Below are 18,310 nucleotides of genomic sequence, written 5' to 3' on the forward strand. Positions count from 1 at the left end.
TGGAGCTCAAAGAAACAAGAAATTGTTGTTCAATCTACAACAGAAGCTAAATACGTTGTTGCTACTACCTCTACGAACCAAGCAGTTTGGATTAGGAAACTATTGCCAGATTTGAATATGAAGCAAAATAAAAGTACATAATTGTTTGTGGACAACCAAGCTGCAATATCAATCTCAAATAATCCAGTATTTCATGGCAGAACAATGAGGAGTATTGTTGACTAAGAATGACTCTAGAAGCAAAATAAAATCTCAGCTGAGTTTGTTTATAGTATGCTTGGAGAATATCTTGCAATTTTATTTTTTCTTATTATATAAATAATCATTTTGAAATTCAATAAAACATGTGTTCTGCTGCATGTACAATTAGAAAGTGTTGTTTTCTCTTCAATATATACAACATCTATAATTTAAACTATGAAATGCGAATGTCTAAGATGAAGATAACAAGTTATAAAAGCATAAAGCAGGAATAATGCAAATTAATAATTAGACATCAATATTCGCATAGGATTAGCATATGCACAAATGGGGGAAGGACCAGGAGCAACACTGAATCTAAAAACCTGCTGCAACATCTCACTTAGTCCCATATATAACTACCATGAATCCACAGTAATCTGTCCTGCTGATCTTCAATGCAAAGCTGAACATTCTTGATTAGGTTCATCAACTGTTGTTCTAACAGTCAGTCCAAAAGTGAACCTTGCTGCCATATCCGACCACAAATCTAACCCTATCTCTAATGAGATTTGAGCATTGGCTAGAACTACTATGATTTTCCAGCCAGTAGATAATTTTCCCATAAAGAATGGTAGAGCACCTTTACACTCATGTCTATATTCTATCAGAAGAAAGTCCTGCGCGCACACCGGAGAGATTTCCACCACTAAATCTCCAAATCCATTTGAATAGAAGGGCTTTGTGAACCTTCCAAGCTAATTCACAAATACTCCTTCGATCACAAACACCACTCCAGAGGAGCTAATTCACAAATACTCCTTCGATCACAAACACCACTCCAGAGGAAACTACGTTTCGCAACAAGCTTTGTTTTTGCCATTACACTACGAATTTTAAAGAGAGACGTAGAGTGCTAGCAAGAACGGACTTTATTAGGCAGATTCTTCCTCCTAAAGATAACAACTTACTTTTTTAAGATAACAGGCGATAGCTTCTGAATCACAGGCTGCCATGTAGAGAGTGGTCTAGAACTTGCAACAATGGGTAACCCCAAATATTCACAAGATAATAAATCCACTCTACAGCTAAGAACTTCAGCTATGGAATCTCAGTATAATCATTATCCACGTTGAGCCCTATAATAGAGCTTTTATGAAAATGCAGGCGGGTCTGAAAAAAATGTGATAATTCGGATCCAAAATTGGATCACAGAAAGCTTGGTAGACTGGCTTATGGACCAATGGAACATAGTTAAGTTCAAGAAGAGATTTGTTTACGCTAAACTAAAAAGTTGACAAAAAAGCTATAACATTCGATCATATCGTTATATAGATTCAAATTTTGCTGTAATTAGCTGAGTTTTGAAAGATCCTTAAATTAAGCTTGAAAAAAATCATTTGAGCCAATTTTGTTATCTTTCTTAGAATTCTAATTTTTCTCTTTGTAATGGTCGGTTTTAAGAGGCTGTAAACTCTTAAAGAGAAGACATCGTAATTTCAGCCAATTTTATTTTTCTCTGTGATTGTTGTATTTGTCTGTATGTCAGAAAATTCACTTCCAAACCTGAGTACATCTCAAACCAACGCATAATTGTTTTAACATTCAAAAGAATCGGCATATTGAAGATAGCTAACAGATAGATTATCCCCAAACTTGATTCCATAAATAGACCACTCTCGCCTGCTCTCCGGCGAGCCCTGCAGCTACTATATTGTAAAGGAAAGGTGGTGGTGTCTCCCTGCCAAATTCCTTTGGAAACATGAAACTATGAAGTAAGGGACCCATCGATAAAAAGTTGGTATCCTAGAAGTTGTGATGCACTGAGAAATCCAGTTTAGCCATTTCTTTCAAAAACCCATGCATCTCGTATTCTGAAGTAACCCCAAGTCACTGAATCAAACACTTTCTCGAAGTCTAGTTTGAAAAGGAAGCCCTGAATTCGTCTTCTCTTTCGACTACCTCATCTGCAATCAGAGCGCCGTCCACTCTACCATCAATAAATGCTAAATGATTTAAAAAACACATCTAGTCCAAGAGTTTAAGCAGTGAGATTTGAATTAGGTCATTAAGATCTTGATATATCTAATGCATTACCATGATGAAAAGCACTTTGGCAATGATTTTACATAAACAATAGTTTATATTGGCCTTACTCATGAAAGGATGCCCCTTGTATTTTCGTATTAATCAAAGTAGTATAGACGCCGTTGATTCAGGATAAAAACAAAAGAAGTTTAGAAAAGTTCCTAAAAAATATTTGATAATTTATTTCTTACTCGTTAAAACTTCGATGCATCTTGGCTATACCCTTTCAGGAGAGCTTAAGAAGAGTATAACAAATAAAGATAATCCTAAACTTACGTAAGATAGTTCTCACAAATAAGAACTCAAATCAGAAACCAAGTTATGCCCGGGCTGAGAAAAGGGAGCGTTCTTCGCCGCATATAACAAGTACTCTTAATTAACTTTGGACTTAATTTCCTTTTTCGTTTACTTGTCGGATACTTCCTCTTTCTTCCTCCCTAGTTACCGCAAGGATTCAGCCTCCTTTAGCCGACCTACTGCTGCAAGAAATCCTCTTCCTGCTAGGACTGTTCCGCCGACTTCGCTGCTGCAACTCCTCTTTCGCTACGACTTTTGCTTATGCCTTTGCTGCTGATTTCTAACTTTATGACCCTTTTTAAAATTTAATTTTTTTTTATTTCATCAATGTTATAACAATTTTTTTAAAAAAATCTATTCTCTTCTTATTTGGTATTGAAGTTCATAATTTATCGTAATTTATTTTCTATAAAGTTATTTTGATCACATGATCTGAGTTATGAATTTCATAAGTTAACCATGCTGACTCTCATAATTTTCTATCTTTTTTTAAATTATTTTTTTTTCTCAACTTCATCTTGCATCAATGGGTTGATTGGAAATTAAACTCCATATTTTTTCTATTTGCTTTCTATAGAGTTATCACGATCTTATAACTCGAGTCGCGAGTTTTGCGGGTTCACTACATTGACTCGAGTTATTTTTTTCATTTTTTAATTGAGCATTTTTATTTTTATTTTATCCTTTAATGTTCGGTTAATTAAAAATCAAACTTTATAATTTTATTTATTTATTTTATTAGAAAGTATCTCGGTCTCTCGACCTAGGTTTGACAAGATTGGCTCAGGTTTTTTTTAGTTGGATTTTTTTTTTCAATTTTATTGTTCAATATTAAATTGATTAGAAATTAGACTTCATGAATTTTTTTTAATTTGTATTTATAAGATTATTCTGGTCTCATGACTTGAATCACAAGTTTGGTTATTTGACTAGGGTGGTTTTTTTTGTTCTTTCATCTCAAAATTGACTTTGAGAAATTTTTTAAAGATTGGAAGTAAGATGTTAACATATAATAAAAGGCCTTGTCACATCATTATAGCAATGAATTGTGAAATGAAAAGGTTTTTTTCACTTTATTCCTTAAGAATTTTGAGGATTTGTTTTTTAATTTTATTTTTTTTTCAATTTCATCATCTATAAATTTTTTTAATGAGTATTGGATTTCTTGATTTCTATGGAATTACTTCGATCTTATGAATTGGATTACGAGTTTCACAGGTTAGCCATGTTGACTTAGGTCATTTTTTATCATTTTTTAAATTAATTTTTTCCTTAACTTCATCTTTCAACATTGAATTGATTAGAAATTGAACTTCATAATTATTTTTTATTTTCTTTATGTTGGGTTGTCACGGTTTTATGACCCGAGTCGTGGTTTTTGTAGGTTAGTTAGGTTAACTCGAATTTCTTTTTTGTTTTTTTTTTAATTTTAATTTCATTCTTCAATATTAGATTGATTTGAAATTGAACTTTAAAATTTATTTTTTATTTATTTTTCATTTAGTTATCTTGGTCTTCTGACTTGGGTTTCGCAAATTAACCTAGGTTGACTTGGCTTATTTTTTTGCTTTTATTTTGTAAATGCAATCATTCAACATCGAGTTAATTGAAAATTGGCTTCTTTTTTTCTCTACATATAGTTATTTCGATATTATAACTCAAGTTGCGAGTTAAGCCGGTTGACTCAGGGTATTTTAGTCATTTTTTAGTAGATTTTTTTTTCAATTTAATTCTTCAATATTGGGTTGGTTGGGAATGCAACTTTATAATTTGTTTTGGTTTATGTTTATGAAGTTATCTCGATTTTATAATCCGAGTCACGAGTTTGATCAATTGACTTAAATTGTTTTTTTTTCTTTTCATCTCATAATTAGCTTTGAAAATTTTTAAAAAATTTGAAGTGAGATGTTAACATATACTAAAAGGCCTTGACACATTACTATAACAATGAAATGCGAAGGTCATTTTCACTTTGTCCCTTGAAAAATTTGAAGACCTATTTTTTAAATCTCAAATTTTTTAAATTTCATCCTCTAATATTTAATAATTTTTTTTTTCAATTCCATCCCCCATCAATTGATTTACTAAATATTGTAATTCATATTTTATTTTAACTTGCTTTTCATAGAGACATGCTTTCTATAGAGTTATTTCAATCCTATGAACCAGGACATGTGTTTCACAAATTAGTCATGTTATCTCGAGTTAAAAAAATTATTCTTTTTAAATTTATTTTTTCTTGACTTTATCATTCAATCCTAGATTAATTAGGAATTGAGTTTCATAGTTTTTTTTTCATTTATTTTCTACAAAGTTATCAATCTTATAACCTAGATCGCGAGTTTTGATGATTAATTAAGTTAACTCAAGTTTTTTATTTTTTTTAATTAAATATTTTTATTTTAATATCATTCTTCAATATTAAGTTGATTAGAAATTAGATTTTATAATTTATTTTTTATTTATTTCTATAGAATTATCTCGATCTCCAGACCTATATTTGACAATTTAACCTAAATTGACTCAGCTTAATTTTTTGTTCTTTTTTTGTTTGATTTTTTTTAACACAATCCTTCAACATCATGCTAAATAAAAATTGACTTCATTTTTTTTCTTTATAAAGTTATCACGGTTTTATAATCCGAGTTATGAATTATGCTAATTGACTTCAAAGTTTTTTAATTGAATTTTTTTTTAATTTTATCTTTTATTATTAAATTAATCAATAATGAAACATCATAATTTGTTTCAATTGAGATTATAATGCAGTTACAATACTTCCTTTTCAAGTTTCAACACAGCCATGAAGGCTTCTTGAGGTACATCAACCTTGCCTATGGCCTTCATTCTTTTCTTCCCTGCAGCCTGTAAGAAAAATGGTACAATAATTAGGGACAGCAACATTTATCAGCAAAATTAAATCAATTTTCTGAAAAATTTGTTTAACTTTCAGGGGGCTTATAATGGCAGACAATTTTGATCTGTTTTTAGTTCTTCATATTGGTGTATAATGAAACACCATTATCCATAATATAATGAAGAGCGTCAACGCTATAACCTAAGAACTTGAACTATGATGTACCTGTTTCTTGAGCAATTTCTTCTTCCTTGAAATGTCGCCACCTGCATTGATAGAGAAGCGAAAAAATGCTTGTAATGTAAATATCGAGCACAGGTTACTTGTAAGCAATCTACTAACTTTCCTTGCGGAACAAAACCCCACTGGAATTTAGGAGTTCTGTATGGGGAAAACATAAACAAGTAGATATTCCATGCCAGATGATTGAGAAAGGAGAAAAGCACCAAACATCTGGAAGCTGTGTGTGTCTCATGATGCATATCAATCAACTAGTAGTTGAGTGTACAATGTTCTAAGAAGCAGAGTGTGATCTCACCATAGCATTTGGCCAGGACATCCTTTCTAATTGCTGATAAAGATTCACTAGCAATGACTTTTGCACCTATGCATGCCTGAAACGAAAGGATGTTAAGTACCATAGTGGATGATGTTTTTTATTTTATTTTTCTTTGAGAATCAGAATGGATAGTGTTGGGGATGCCAAACTATCATGCATTTATGTCTCTGGAATTATGTAGCAGATGTTAAAATATTGTTGGGAAAAAGTAAACTAACGGAAGAACTAATGCAAGTCCTAAAATTTCTACTTAGATCTCACTGTAACAGGTTATAAGTTCAAATATTATTGACAGGAAAAGAAACTAATTAATGCGGGAAACAATTAGAATAGTGAAGGGTAGTCTTCCATTCTATCATATTCATCGGTACTGATCACGGATAGTGAAAAAATTCTTTCTTTTTGTCCCAACCCACAATCTGAAATCTGAACGAGCCGCACATACACCCTAGTACATGTCCCTAGGCACTTGAGGGCATCCCCCGAGAGCGGGGGATTTGGTGACATTTCTGATTGACTGTCTTGTGTTTCTAATAAGTTGGGGGATTTGGTGACATTTCTGATTGACTGTCTTGTGTTTCTAATAAGTTGTTTAATACTTGGCATGTTGAATCGTATGCATAATGGGCTGGTTTAGATCAATCCTAACCGGATGATTATGAATTCTTTCTATATTCATATTCTATTTTATTAAAATTAAGTATCAAGTTTTAACAAGAAATAGAAATCATGAGAAATAGAACCATTGGTACCAGAGTTATGGCTACAAACAACAAACAGCTAAAAGTAGACTAAAAAAAAGTTATTCAGATAAATGTCGTTGTAGCTTAGAGTTCCAAGTGGGTGATTGAGTTTTCCTGAAGGTCTCAACCCGCCAAAGGAATTGTGAGATTTGGAAGGAATGGAAAGCTTAGCCCAAGGTTCATTGGACCATTTGAGATTTTAGGGAAGATAGGATCCGTGACATTCCATTTAGTACTTTTAACAAGCTTATCGTGCATACACCCAGCTTTTCATGTGTTGATGCTTCAAAAGTATAGAAAGCATGAGATATAAAACCAATGTTAGCAGAGTTTAACAGTAACTAATTAGTTGACAACAACATGATTTGAAGAAAGAAACAATAACACGTTACATGAAAACTAACATATTTAATGACACCAGGCATCACTAACATGGTGACATGTGGTTTTGCTCAAATTGAAGTCATGAAGCATGCAGTCGAAATCTTGCACATTTAACTGTGTTAGCCATTGAAGTCATGAAGTCATGAAGCATGCAGTCGAAATTCTTAATGCATTTCTTGCATCAGAAATACATGTACAATTTGATGAGTAGCGTGAAGCAAATTTATGGTGGAAAAAGAAAAAACAACTGTAGATTGGTTATTTTATAATGAGTAGCACTGCTGTAGCATTACTCATTGAAAGAGAAAGAATCCTCACTTGAATGGGTACTTTGAACATTTGCCGTGGTATTAGCTCCTTCAACTTCTGGGTCAAAGCCCTTCCAACAGAATATGCCTGAAAAGGAGCTCATCCAACATAAGATATGGCAGGCAACAAAGCATTTAACTCAACATAAAAACTTCCGCAGGATAGGTACTTTAGAATGAGGACCTTTTCATATCATTCAATGATAAGGACTTTCAATAAAAGACTGACTAATAGAGATGCTACAGTGTTACATAAAAATAAAGTAACAAAAATCAAGAACTTGGCTCCAAGAAAACATGAGCAAAATGTTAAGAAACTCTTCAGAAGTTATCTATCAAATGCCAAAGAGGAAACCAGCACAAAATTGACATAATTAAGATTGAAAAAAGAAAAAGAAGGGGATATACTTTCTACATGCTACATGTTTATCCTTACATATTAGGCAATGTCTCAATTTTGACCTCAAGGCATTCAAATCATCTCTCATTCTTGGACATCTTATTCTTCTCCCGCTATTCCACTCATCAACCCCGCATTGAAAAAGATTTCAATCAAGTGCACAAGAATTCTCTTTATAAGACAACTCTTATAACTTAATAATATATTATAGAAATGAAAATTTATTTAAAACCACACAATCACCGATTACTCCCTCTCCACATCATCATTTGGACCATAAACAACAGGAGGGCACAATACAAATGCATCCCCCATGTTTTTGAAGAAGCAGGCAACTGAGAATTCAGTTCCTTTAGAGATCGCCTCCATCATTCTCTCCTGGATATACAGTAACAACAGTACTTGTAGCTAGCTCATTTGCTTGGACCATTGAAGCATCTAAAAACATTATATCACAGGACAAGCCTGTAAATGTCCAAGGAATTAGCTATTTGTGTTCATTAGTAAACCTAGTCATCCTCGTTTCTAAAAAATTGTTTTCTTTTTGAAATTCCATACTTCATTCTTACATGTGTCACACTTGTGGTAGCAGAAGCAGTTAAATTTTTGTCATCAAATCGCAGAAGGTTCCTACCAAATTTAACCATAATATCCATTAAACAACTCCTTAAGTTTCATCTGTACAGTGTTGAATTTCAAATAAACATGCACCAGTCCTCCAGATATGTACACACTTCTCTACACTTTAAAGACTCAAATGATGAGTCTTGAAAATTACCTTATCCTTGTGCACAATAGTTGCTAATGGTTCAACAGGATCACCGTTGATTTGAATGTCAAGCCTTATCAAATCACTTTCCTTGTACCTATCGATCAAATTTTATAACGAAATGTAAATTGCTGTGAGTAAATCATCTTTGGTAATTTGGAGGAATACATACAAGGAAGTTAAAAATCCATGCCATGTAAAAGATGAAAATGAAATGATACATGGCATTCGTTTTGAAAACAACAATACTTCCGACAAAAGAATTTAAGTATGTCGATGCCAATAAGAATAAAAGCTACCCTGCTTGTATTTAGACATGCAAACCACTGCCAGGCAAGAGCACACAAGAATATCTATAGACATTTTTTTCCCATCTCACAAAGCATTATATGCATTTACCCAACAACTGTATACTCCATGCTAGCATATCCCTTACTTCTGGACTTGAGCTGGTCAAAAAAATCACCTACCATCTGTCAAGTTAACATGCAGAAAACTAAGAGACAAGAATGAATAATTAGACTGTAAAGAGAGAATAATTCAGTGAAATGAGACTTTGAAGAGGAGTGCTAGTACAGGACAAAAGTAAAGCAAAAATGTCACCTCAGCTAGGGGTAATTCATACGTGATTGATGCTCTATTCTCAGTGATATATTTCATTTCTTTAAACTCTCCTCTCCTTTCTTGAGCCAGCTCCATAAGCGTGCCAATGTAGTCTTTCGGTGTAAGCAGTTCGATCTGTGTACTTGAAAGAAGCAAATACAACTTTTGTTACAAGCCTAAAAACATGATGAGTAAGCTAGATGTCATAACATGAAAATAATAAACATCAGTGCGTACAACAGACCTTTACAAATGGCTCCTCAACTGATCGCCTTTTCCCAGGTTCAGGAAGTAGAGATGGATTTGAGCACTCAACCTTCACCAAAATGAACATTTTGCATGTAAGATATAGCATGACACAAAATTTAGACACATTAAGCTGTTATAACACAATTAAAATAAACAACTAACCATAAAGAAATGCATAAACTAGATCAAGCATTACAAGAAACATCAACTGCACGATTTATGGCATGTTAAAAGGTGGTTGCTAAAAAGGACACAGTTATTATACTGCAACTGTTGAGGAAAACCTCATCATGGCAGGGTACTTTAAGATTACATGGAACATAGCAGACAGTAAACTTGAGGGTTGGCTTAGTTGGCAAGTGGGCAGCTCCCCACCTAGGCAACCAGGGTTCACTCCAAGGCCAAACCACGATAACGTAATTTCTTATGAATCCCCTAGTCCCCATACAGAATGGTGTGACTTTAACCATAAGGGCAGGTGGGCTTAGTCTTGGTGCATGCAAGCTAGCTTGTACAAGGATACCACCTAATTGTCAAATAAAAATTATGGTTGACAAACTTTAAAAATTTCTGGTTTATCAAAAAGAAAAAGGAGTTCATATATGCTCTGTAAATTATCTAATAGAATAAGCCTAATATCATCTACAGGTCAATGTTAGGGTTTACAGTTTGTGTTTGCTTGTAGACTGAACCAGGAGGACAATAAGATCACAATAAAGGGAAAGTTGACAAAATTCATCTCTCCATAAATACATGTAGTTATGCAAAATCATTGATTGGCAGCAAATATCCATCGAGTATCAACATCAGTTATTAAGTGCTACTGGATCCAGGAGCAAGCAGAAATTACAATATCATCATCCACGCAGTGCACTCTGTATACCACACTTGGAGCAGTAGTAATTAGGCTTAGATTGTATTCTCTCTCCAGCCTTTCCTGTAAGAAGATAAATTGTTCAAAGACAATGCTAAATTTTCATAAATTGACAGCATAGCTGAGAAGTTGTAGCAAGGCAAACCTGAACAATTTCCATGTGGAGAAGACCTAAGAATCCACACCTAAAGCCAAAACCCATGGCATTTGATGTTTCAGGCTCGAACTGAAAATTTAACCAAAAACAAGGATAAGCAATTCCTCTAATAAATGATTGGTTATAAAGGGTGTACTGCTCTAACATGTGGAAAAGCGTACAAGAGACCTCTAATGAGAGGAGGGCATGAAGAAAAAACAGGTGCAGACAAAACTAGGTGCCAAAGTCATACACTGAAATTCTAAAAACCATGTGAATAAGCTTTTCACAACCCCAATTTGTTATCTCAACTACCCCCGCCCCTTTGCTTCACAGTATCTGAAACTCTTGCCTCACAAACCCAGAACGCACAAGGTGTCACTATCCTAGAAAAGAACTGCTCCCATCTACAATCCACAAATCCATATGCAGGATTTCACAAGACAATTGAAAAAAAAATAACATCCACAACATCCATTTCAAATCTCAGAAGCAATCAGAAGATGACCTTCCACAGCATCTACTCCAAAGCCATTTGCACAAATCCAAACAATGTCATGTTCCAACTCAAGTTCACTACTATCGAAAATAATCATAAAAACGAAATGGAGAGAACCCAACAAATGGGACGAACAATAAAAATGAATAAGCCCATCCAGTCCTCAATTGCTACATGATACCGAAGGAGATAATGGAAAGCAACATAGCTACCAAAAATACATAGCAATCCAGTAGCCAAACCAAATTCATATCACCTGTCATAACCTAATCAAATTATTTCCAATCACCTTGATCTTTATCTAAAGACACCCTTTTTTTTATAATCACTAGTAAGAAACAATTTACCTTCAAGGCAGCATCATTAAGTTGCAGTTTTTCCAAAGCATCACGCAACTCAGAAAACCTGTCAATGAGAGAGTTGAAGATGAGAAATTCTACAGACGTGCACAAAGTAGCAAACTTAACAAGAGCAAAAAAGATGTCAGTACTGGTCTGCATCAACCGGGAATAGGCCGCAGAACACCATTGGGGTGGCTTCCTCATATCCAGGCAATGATTGTTCCGCCTTTCTACTGTAGTGAGTAATGGTATCACCCACCCTGGCATCTGCTACTGATCTGATAGAAGCAGAAAGGTAGCCTACCTGAATAAGTACAATATGAGGAGGGAAAAGTAGTTACGAGTTAAAAGACAAATACACCTATATCTTAAAAAAGACTACATTAGAGTAACAAGATATATAAAGAAAAAAAAGTTTTCCAAAATTAGTTCACAGAAACATGTTTGAAACACACTCTCTCACACACACACACACACAGAGACAGAACATGGAAAACAGAATGAGCTTCATCATTATGTCTAAAAAGGGAAAGAAAAAAGAAAAAAACAATGAGTATGAGTGATGGCAGAGAAAAAGAGAGGAGACTATAATTGGCTGAACACTGAAAGATAACCAGTACAGTACCCCTTAGCTTGTCCAATTGTGAAGATATATCAATGACCATCAAGGATCCCCACTCTTCAATTGGTTTACAGGTTAGAACCACTAAAAGATGCATCGTTTATGAAGGTTTGTTCTGATTCCATGAGCATGAATACAAACACACAGAGATCGCAGTCCTGATAACAAAATGTATTTAATTACGAACCTTGATTGTGTTTAAGTTCACAAGCAATCTTGCTGATGATTGGAGATAACAGATTTGCAGATACAAGAAACAAGAATAATATGGACAATGATGTCACTTACACAGAAAACATTGAGTGATTAGGCACTCATCATTTATATGATCAAAATACAAAAGAATCATCAATCCATTTTGCAATTTTCTTCCAAATACCATGTTTTTAGACACTAGAAAACAACCCAAGCAAGCAACACAAAAGCCCATTCTAATCAACGTCATTCAGAAAGGAAATTTTACCTCACCCGCATACAATTCTTCCACTTGCATCTGATTGGGAGATAAAACTCCAATTTCATCCGCATAATAATCCTGTCATTTTAAGAATGATTTATTAGGAAAACTACAAGAATATGTAAGCATTTATCAGAACCTTGGTTTCAGAAAATAGTTCTTTACACCACATTACAGTCACTTGAAAGGTTTTGAAGTCCCATTTTTAATTTCAAGTTCCATTAGTTTACACCCATTTACAGTCAGCGTCTTGCCAATAACAGTCAATGGGAACATAACAGCCATTACACTTGATAAACTCATTGAATGTTTTGTTTTAGCTTCATTGCTCAAATCTTGACAACATAATAGATAACTCGTGTATTTGTAATGAAAAATCATGATCGTTATTTAATGGAAGTGCTGGCATCTCTAAAGGTTATTAGCAAATTCTTTTAACAAACCCATGCAACCACAGCCATAATTGAAGAACACAACCGGGACAGTCTAAATTTGCTGATCTGGTAACAGTTATTTTGAACACATGTCAGCTGTACATTGCTGAGTCTGCAGTAGAAAGAAAGTACATAATTTATTTGGGGCAAAAGAATTGATTAACAAGAATACTTTACCTTCTCACTGGCCATAAAATAAATTCTGTCGCCTTTCTTTATATTCCCATCTATGACTCGAAAATACACAATAACACCACGATATGGATCATAGTAGCTGCAAAAGGATTTATAAGGTTACAATACAGGCTAAAGAATGTCATTTCTACTGTTGGTGAGGCAAATGTAAAATAAACACAATGTGGACAAACAGATGTCAGTACAGTAGAAGGTTAATTGGTTGATAAGCAAATGGGCTAAGGAAAGCATTGCCCTTCCCATCAAAATATATTCTAAAAAGAAGAGGAGGAAGAGGAAAAAGATCTCAGCAGCTAAACCAGGGATGTTTATGACAAAACGCTTTAAATAAATTTTCTTGTTCACACTGCTCAGGTTTCATTTGATCTCAACTATGCGCCACCTGGTTTGTTATTGTCATAATGTTGGATGTCAAAATATCTAAATCAGCAGATTTATCTTTGATGGAAGTTAGATACTAACAGGTGCATGAATAAACACACACTATACAAACAAAGACTGTTAGTATCATTCTACTAGGAGTCCATAAATATTGATGGGTCCAGTGATGATGAAAAGTCTGTACCTATCAAATATTAAGGCCCTCAAAGGCATTGCAGCAGTATCACGGGGTGGGGGTACCCGCTCAACAATTGCATTCAGAATTTCAGTTATACCTATTCCCTCCTGTAGAACAAATAGCAACACAAGCGAAGATTACTTTATAAGGAAGAAATATCCTTTTCCACCATGCAGGAAATGGAGAACATGAGTTGCATCAAGAAAATAGTCATGAACCAACCTTTGCAGAGCAGTGTATTGCATTGCTACAATCCAAACCAATAACCTACATGGAGAGACATTTAGCTGTGAGTTTTGAAGCAATTGTTAGCAAACAGAAATCCATGTCTTTCAGCTTGAAACAAAAAATGAAAATAATTAATTGATCAAACAAGGATTCAACACAAGCACAGTAAGCTATGGATAAAGAGTGTGTGTGTGTGTGTGTGTGTGTGTGTGGAGACATTTAGCTGTGAGTTTTGAAGCAATTGTTAGCAAACAGAAATCCATGTCTTTCAGCTTGAAACATAAAATGAAAATAATTAATTGATCAAATAAGGATTCAACACAAGCACAGTAAGCTATGGATAAAGTGTGTGTGTGTGTGTGTGTGTGCAGAAATACAGATTTGGATTAAGTTGGCCTTCTTGCCTTTTCTCTGGAAGAATTTTTCAATTCACAATCAGACTTCCAGTGCAGATTGTGTGTGTGTGTGTGTGTGTGCAGAAATACAGATTTGGATTAAGTTGGCCTTCTTGCCTTTTCTCTGGAAGAATTTTTCAATTCACAATCAGACTTCCAGTGCAGATTGTGTGTGTGTGTGTGTGTGTGTACAGAAATACAGATTTGGATTCAGTTGGCTTTCTTGCCTTTTCTCTGGAAGAATTTTTCAATTCACAATCAGACTTCCAGTGCAGATTGTGTGTGTGTGTGTGTGTGTACAGAAATACAGATTTAGATTAAGTTGGCCTTCTTGCCTTTTCTCTGGAAGAATTTTTCAATTCACAATCAGACTTCCAGTGCAGATTGCGTGTGTGTGTGTGTGTGTGTGTACAGAAATACAGATTTGGATTAAGTTGGCCTTCTTGCCTTTTCTCTGGAAGAATTTTTCAATTCACAATCAGACTTCCAGTGCAGATTATTGTCACAGAAAAAGGTGCAGTGACTTGCTGTTATAGTGAGTCTTCTTTTCTTTTCTTTTTTAATCAATAAGCTAAATTAATGAAATGATAAGTCACATTATTCACTAAGTACTTAACATAGTTTCCAAACTACTAGAACCAATATGGATTACACACCCATTAAACAAATGGAGTTCTTCCATTTGGTGAACCAACCTCTTCAATCTCCTTGCAAACACGATCTGGTTCTGCACCCGGAAGATCTATTTTGTTTAAAACCTGCAATGTTAATCAATTACATTTAAACCAATTAGAATTAACCATTCAAAGCAATTCAGAGAATACTAGTATATATATTTACAGAATCTCACAGATGGGATACACGTGTGTATGCACACAAACTCATATGTGAAACATAACATGATGACCCACTTACAGGGATGATTTCTAGGTTGTTTTCCAAGGCCAAATAAACATTAGCCAGTGTTTGTGCTTCCACCCCCTAAACAATAATAGACAATTCTCAGCAATACGAGGAAAACAATAAATCTGAACAAATAGGTAAACAATTCAGCAAACAGTGCTTTCCTTTCAGATTCTATATCGAAAAACTTCAAACTAAGACCTACCATATCAAAATAACAGAAAATTTATAACCTTTACTAGGCAAAATAAATCATATTCTCAGATTAAAACAAGTAGAGATTGCACAAAAGCAGTTCACCTGAGAAGCATCAACAACAAGCAGAGCACCCTCACAAGCAGCAAGAGAACGAGATACCTACAACAAATAAATAACACAAACAACACAATAATTCAAAACACATCCCACGTACACATTTTCATTTTCTAGCAAACAATTTCCAAATATCTAACAATCTAACTTTCTTTTAACCACAAAGCTATCCTCGAGCCAGCTTTTGCATACTGACACTAAATCCCTCCCTGGTCGCCAAAAGAAATTTCTTTCTCACAGAATCTCCTAGGATTCGAACCCACCAGAGCTAATACAAATTATAAAATTATAAAATATCCATCCATCATTAAAACATACCTCATAAGAGAAATCAACATGGCCAGGAGTATCAATCAAATTCAAGCAATACCCTTCATTTTCATACACATACCGCATTCTTGCCGCCTATATCGCATTATCAAGCACAAAACCACAAAAAAATATCAATTAATTGAAAAATATCAATAAAAACATAAATTAAATAAAAAAATTAATCAAGCATTAAAAAATTTCAATAAAAAAACATAAATTTAATGCGGAAATTTTGAAAAAAAAAACACCTGAAGCTTAATAGTGATGCCTCGTTCTCTCTCCAAATCCATATTATCCAAAAATTGCTCCTTCATTTCTCTCTTCTGTACAGTACCAGTCATTTGCAGCAACTTATCAGCTAACGTGGATTTCCCATGATCAATATGAGCTATTATGCAGAAATTCCTGATATTTTTAATGGGAACCTTACGAAGCCGGTCTTGGCCGGCCGCGGCGGCGAAATCGGCAGTGGAAGGAGTGCCAGTGGTGGTTTGGCAGCGGAGGTGAAGTCTAGTGTCATGGTTGCAATAAAAGGGAGAAGAGAGGGGGAGTTTGTGGGAGAAGCGGAGGATTTTTAGAGTGGTTTTGGTGGTTCTTGTTCTTGTATGGAGAGGAAGGAGAGTGTGTGTGTTTAAAGATAAGAGAATGGAAGCCATTGCTCTCTGCTTCTCTCAATGGCTCTGCTTCTTTTGTTGTTGTTTTGAAATTTAGGTAGCTACAGTTTAGTCCTTTTTGTTTAATGATGTTTCAATTTAGTTATTAAACTATCTCGGTTTCTATACATGTATACTTTTTTTAAATAAGAAAAAAAAAACCGTTAAAGTTCACTCAAGCTAACTTTCATGTATGGATAACTCGGCTCGTTATATAACTTTGATCGAGACTTGTTTTATGAATTCAACGATTTAATTCAAATCAATTTAAAATAATATAATTTTTTAAAAAAAAATAAAATAATGTTGTATTAAAACAAAACAAAAATTAAATCAAATTTTAATTAAATCACATAATTTAATCAAATCAACTCTCACTTTTCTTTTTTTTAACATAGCTTGAACAACACTGTTCTTGAGACTAATTTTTCATGGTAAGGCTTTGGAAAAGTTATGATGGGTTAGGAATTTAAATAGGATATAAAGAATAGTTTATGAAATTGTGTGTAATAAAAAAATTTCTTTTGGAGAGAATTTAGAAATTTAATTTTTAAAAAAATCATTTCAATCTAATAGCTTAAACTGTTAAGTAAGGTTTTAAAATATTTTTTTATAATAAATTACCTTGTGCTTAATTTTTATCAAATAAATAAGAATTGTGAGATTTGAACTCGTGACTGCTTGATTATCAAAGCTCTGATATCGTGTCAAAGAACAAATTCAACCCAAAGGCTTAAGCTTTTAAATAAGATTCCAATATATAATTTATATTATTCTCTAACACAGTTATATATTCAATGAATATTTTATGGATCAAATCTCGACTCTAAACTCTAGTTATAAAATTTTAACCGACTCGGCAGATCAACTCGAGATCTAAACCAGTCTGATTTAAAGAAAAAATTTAGATGATTCAATTAAAAACTTGGTTTGATCCACGACCTGGGTGTGTTTGGTATTGTGGTAGCTGATATGATTGTGGTTTGAAAAAAAATTGTTTTATAAAAAGTGCTTTTAATTGAGGTTGATTTTGTATTTATATATATTTGATTAAAACTGTGGTTGAAATTGATGTTGAATAAAAAGTAATTTAATGTGTTTGGTTAAATATGTTTTTCCAATTAAGGTTACAAAACAATTAAAAAAAAAAATATATATATATATATATATATATATATTAATATTGATGGTTTTTAATTTAAATATTGTAGATTTAACTACCATTATTATATTATTAAATAAATAATATTTTATATCAAATACTTTTTATTATTCCATTAAATTATCTACAATTTCATCACGTATGAAATTTATCTAATAAGGACTATAGTTTCCATGGTTTTTTGAGCGTGCAACAAAATCAGGTAAAATATCATCAGAAACAGAATTGGAATTGCGATCAAATTACACAAATGTTACGTCATTATGCGATGTTCTTCTAATTTATGTAGTGTTATTAAATAATATTAAACATTATTTTTTTAGTAAAACACAATTTTAAAAAAATTTAATTTTTTTTACTAGGTCGGACGCGATCCAATAAATTTGACTCACGTGAATAGTGTCAAAAAAATTTACCTGGCACTGTTCACGTGAACAGTGCAAGGTGAATGCTTCTCGGGGGTGAATTATAATTCATCTGGCATCACCTAACATGGGCACTGTTATGAACACTGCCCATGTGAATTACAAGAGAAGCAGCTCACAGCTGCTTGTGTAAAACGCCGGTTTGATGCAAAAAATTATGGGAATTACCAAACAATAAACTGTTGTTTACATGTTACCAAACACCTGGTTTACGCGGTTTGTTTTAAAAGCTAAAGTTACCGCGTAAACAAACACCCACCTAGTTTACCTGCGGTGAAATCTAAATAAAAAACTTTTTAATTTTTTTTAAAAAATTATGATAAAAAAAAGAGTGTTTTTGTTATTTTTTAAAATATATTATAAAAA

At 33.5% G+C, this 18,310-nt stretch overlaps 1 protein-coding gene across 1 annotated transcript; it reads right to left on the reverse strand.

Annotated features, from left to right (window-relative positions):
• Positions 1–5,239: 5,239 nt before the first annotated feature.
• Positions 5,240–16,388, reverse strand: LOC133680403 (translation factor GUF1 homolog, chloroplastic). The gene is made up of 21 exons (XM_062103329.1): positions 15,953–16,388; positions 15,711–15,797; positions 15,381–15,437; positions 15,093–15,158; positions 14,873–14,935; positions 13,777–13,821; positions 13,561–13,661; positions 12,978–13,074; positions 12,373–12,444; positions 11,437–11,591; positions 11,294–11,351; positions 10,457–10,537; positions 10,288–10,374; positions 9,433–9,504; positions 9,189–9,323; positions 8,985–9,058; positions 8,595–8,682; positions 7,427–7,504; positions 5,961–6,036; positions 5,648–5,688; positions 5,240–5,430 (listed from the first exon to the last, which is right to left on the reverse strand). Exons 1-21 carry the CDS (start codon positions 16,358–16,360, stop codon positions 5,335–5,337), a joined length of 2,037 nt encoding a protein of 678 aa, XP_061959313.1. The 5' UTR covers positions 16,361–16,388; the 3' UTR covers positions 5,240–5,334.
• Positions 16,389–18,310: the final 1,922 nt, after the last annotated feature.

The sequence above is a fragment of the Populus nigra genome, chromosome 1 (assembly GCF_951802175.1).
Source record: "Populus nigra chromosome 1, ddPopNigr1.1, whole genome shotgun sequence".
NCBI classification, from domain to species: Eukaryota; Viridiplantae; Streptophyta; class Magnoliopsida; order Malpighiales; family Salicaceae; genus Populus; species Populus nigra.

Coding starts and splice junctions, on each gene's coding strand:
- LOC133680403 (XM_062103329.1), bottom strand. CDS start 16,360: ATGGCTTCCATTCTCTTATCTTTAAACACACACACTCTCCTTCCTCTC. Junction 13,075..13,560: donor AGGGCCTTAATATTTGATAG/GTACAGACTTTT, acceptor ATCCTTTTGCAG/CTACTATGATCCATATCGTG. Junction 11,352..11,436: donor TTCCCGGTTGATGCAGACCA/GTACTGACATCT, acceptor TCTCATTGACAG/GTTTTCTGAGTTGCGTGATG.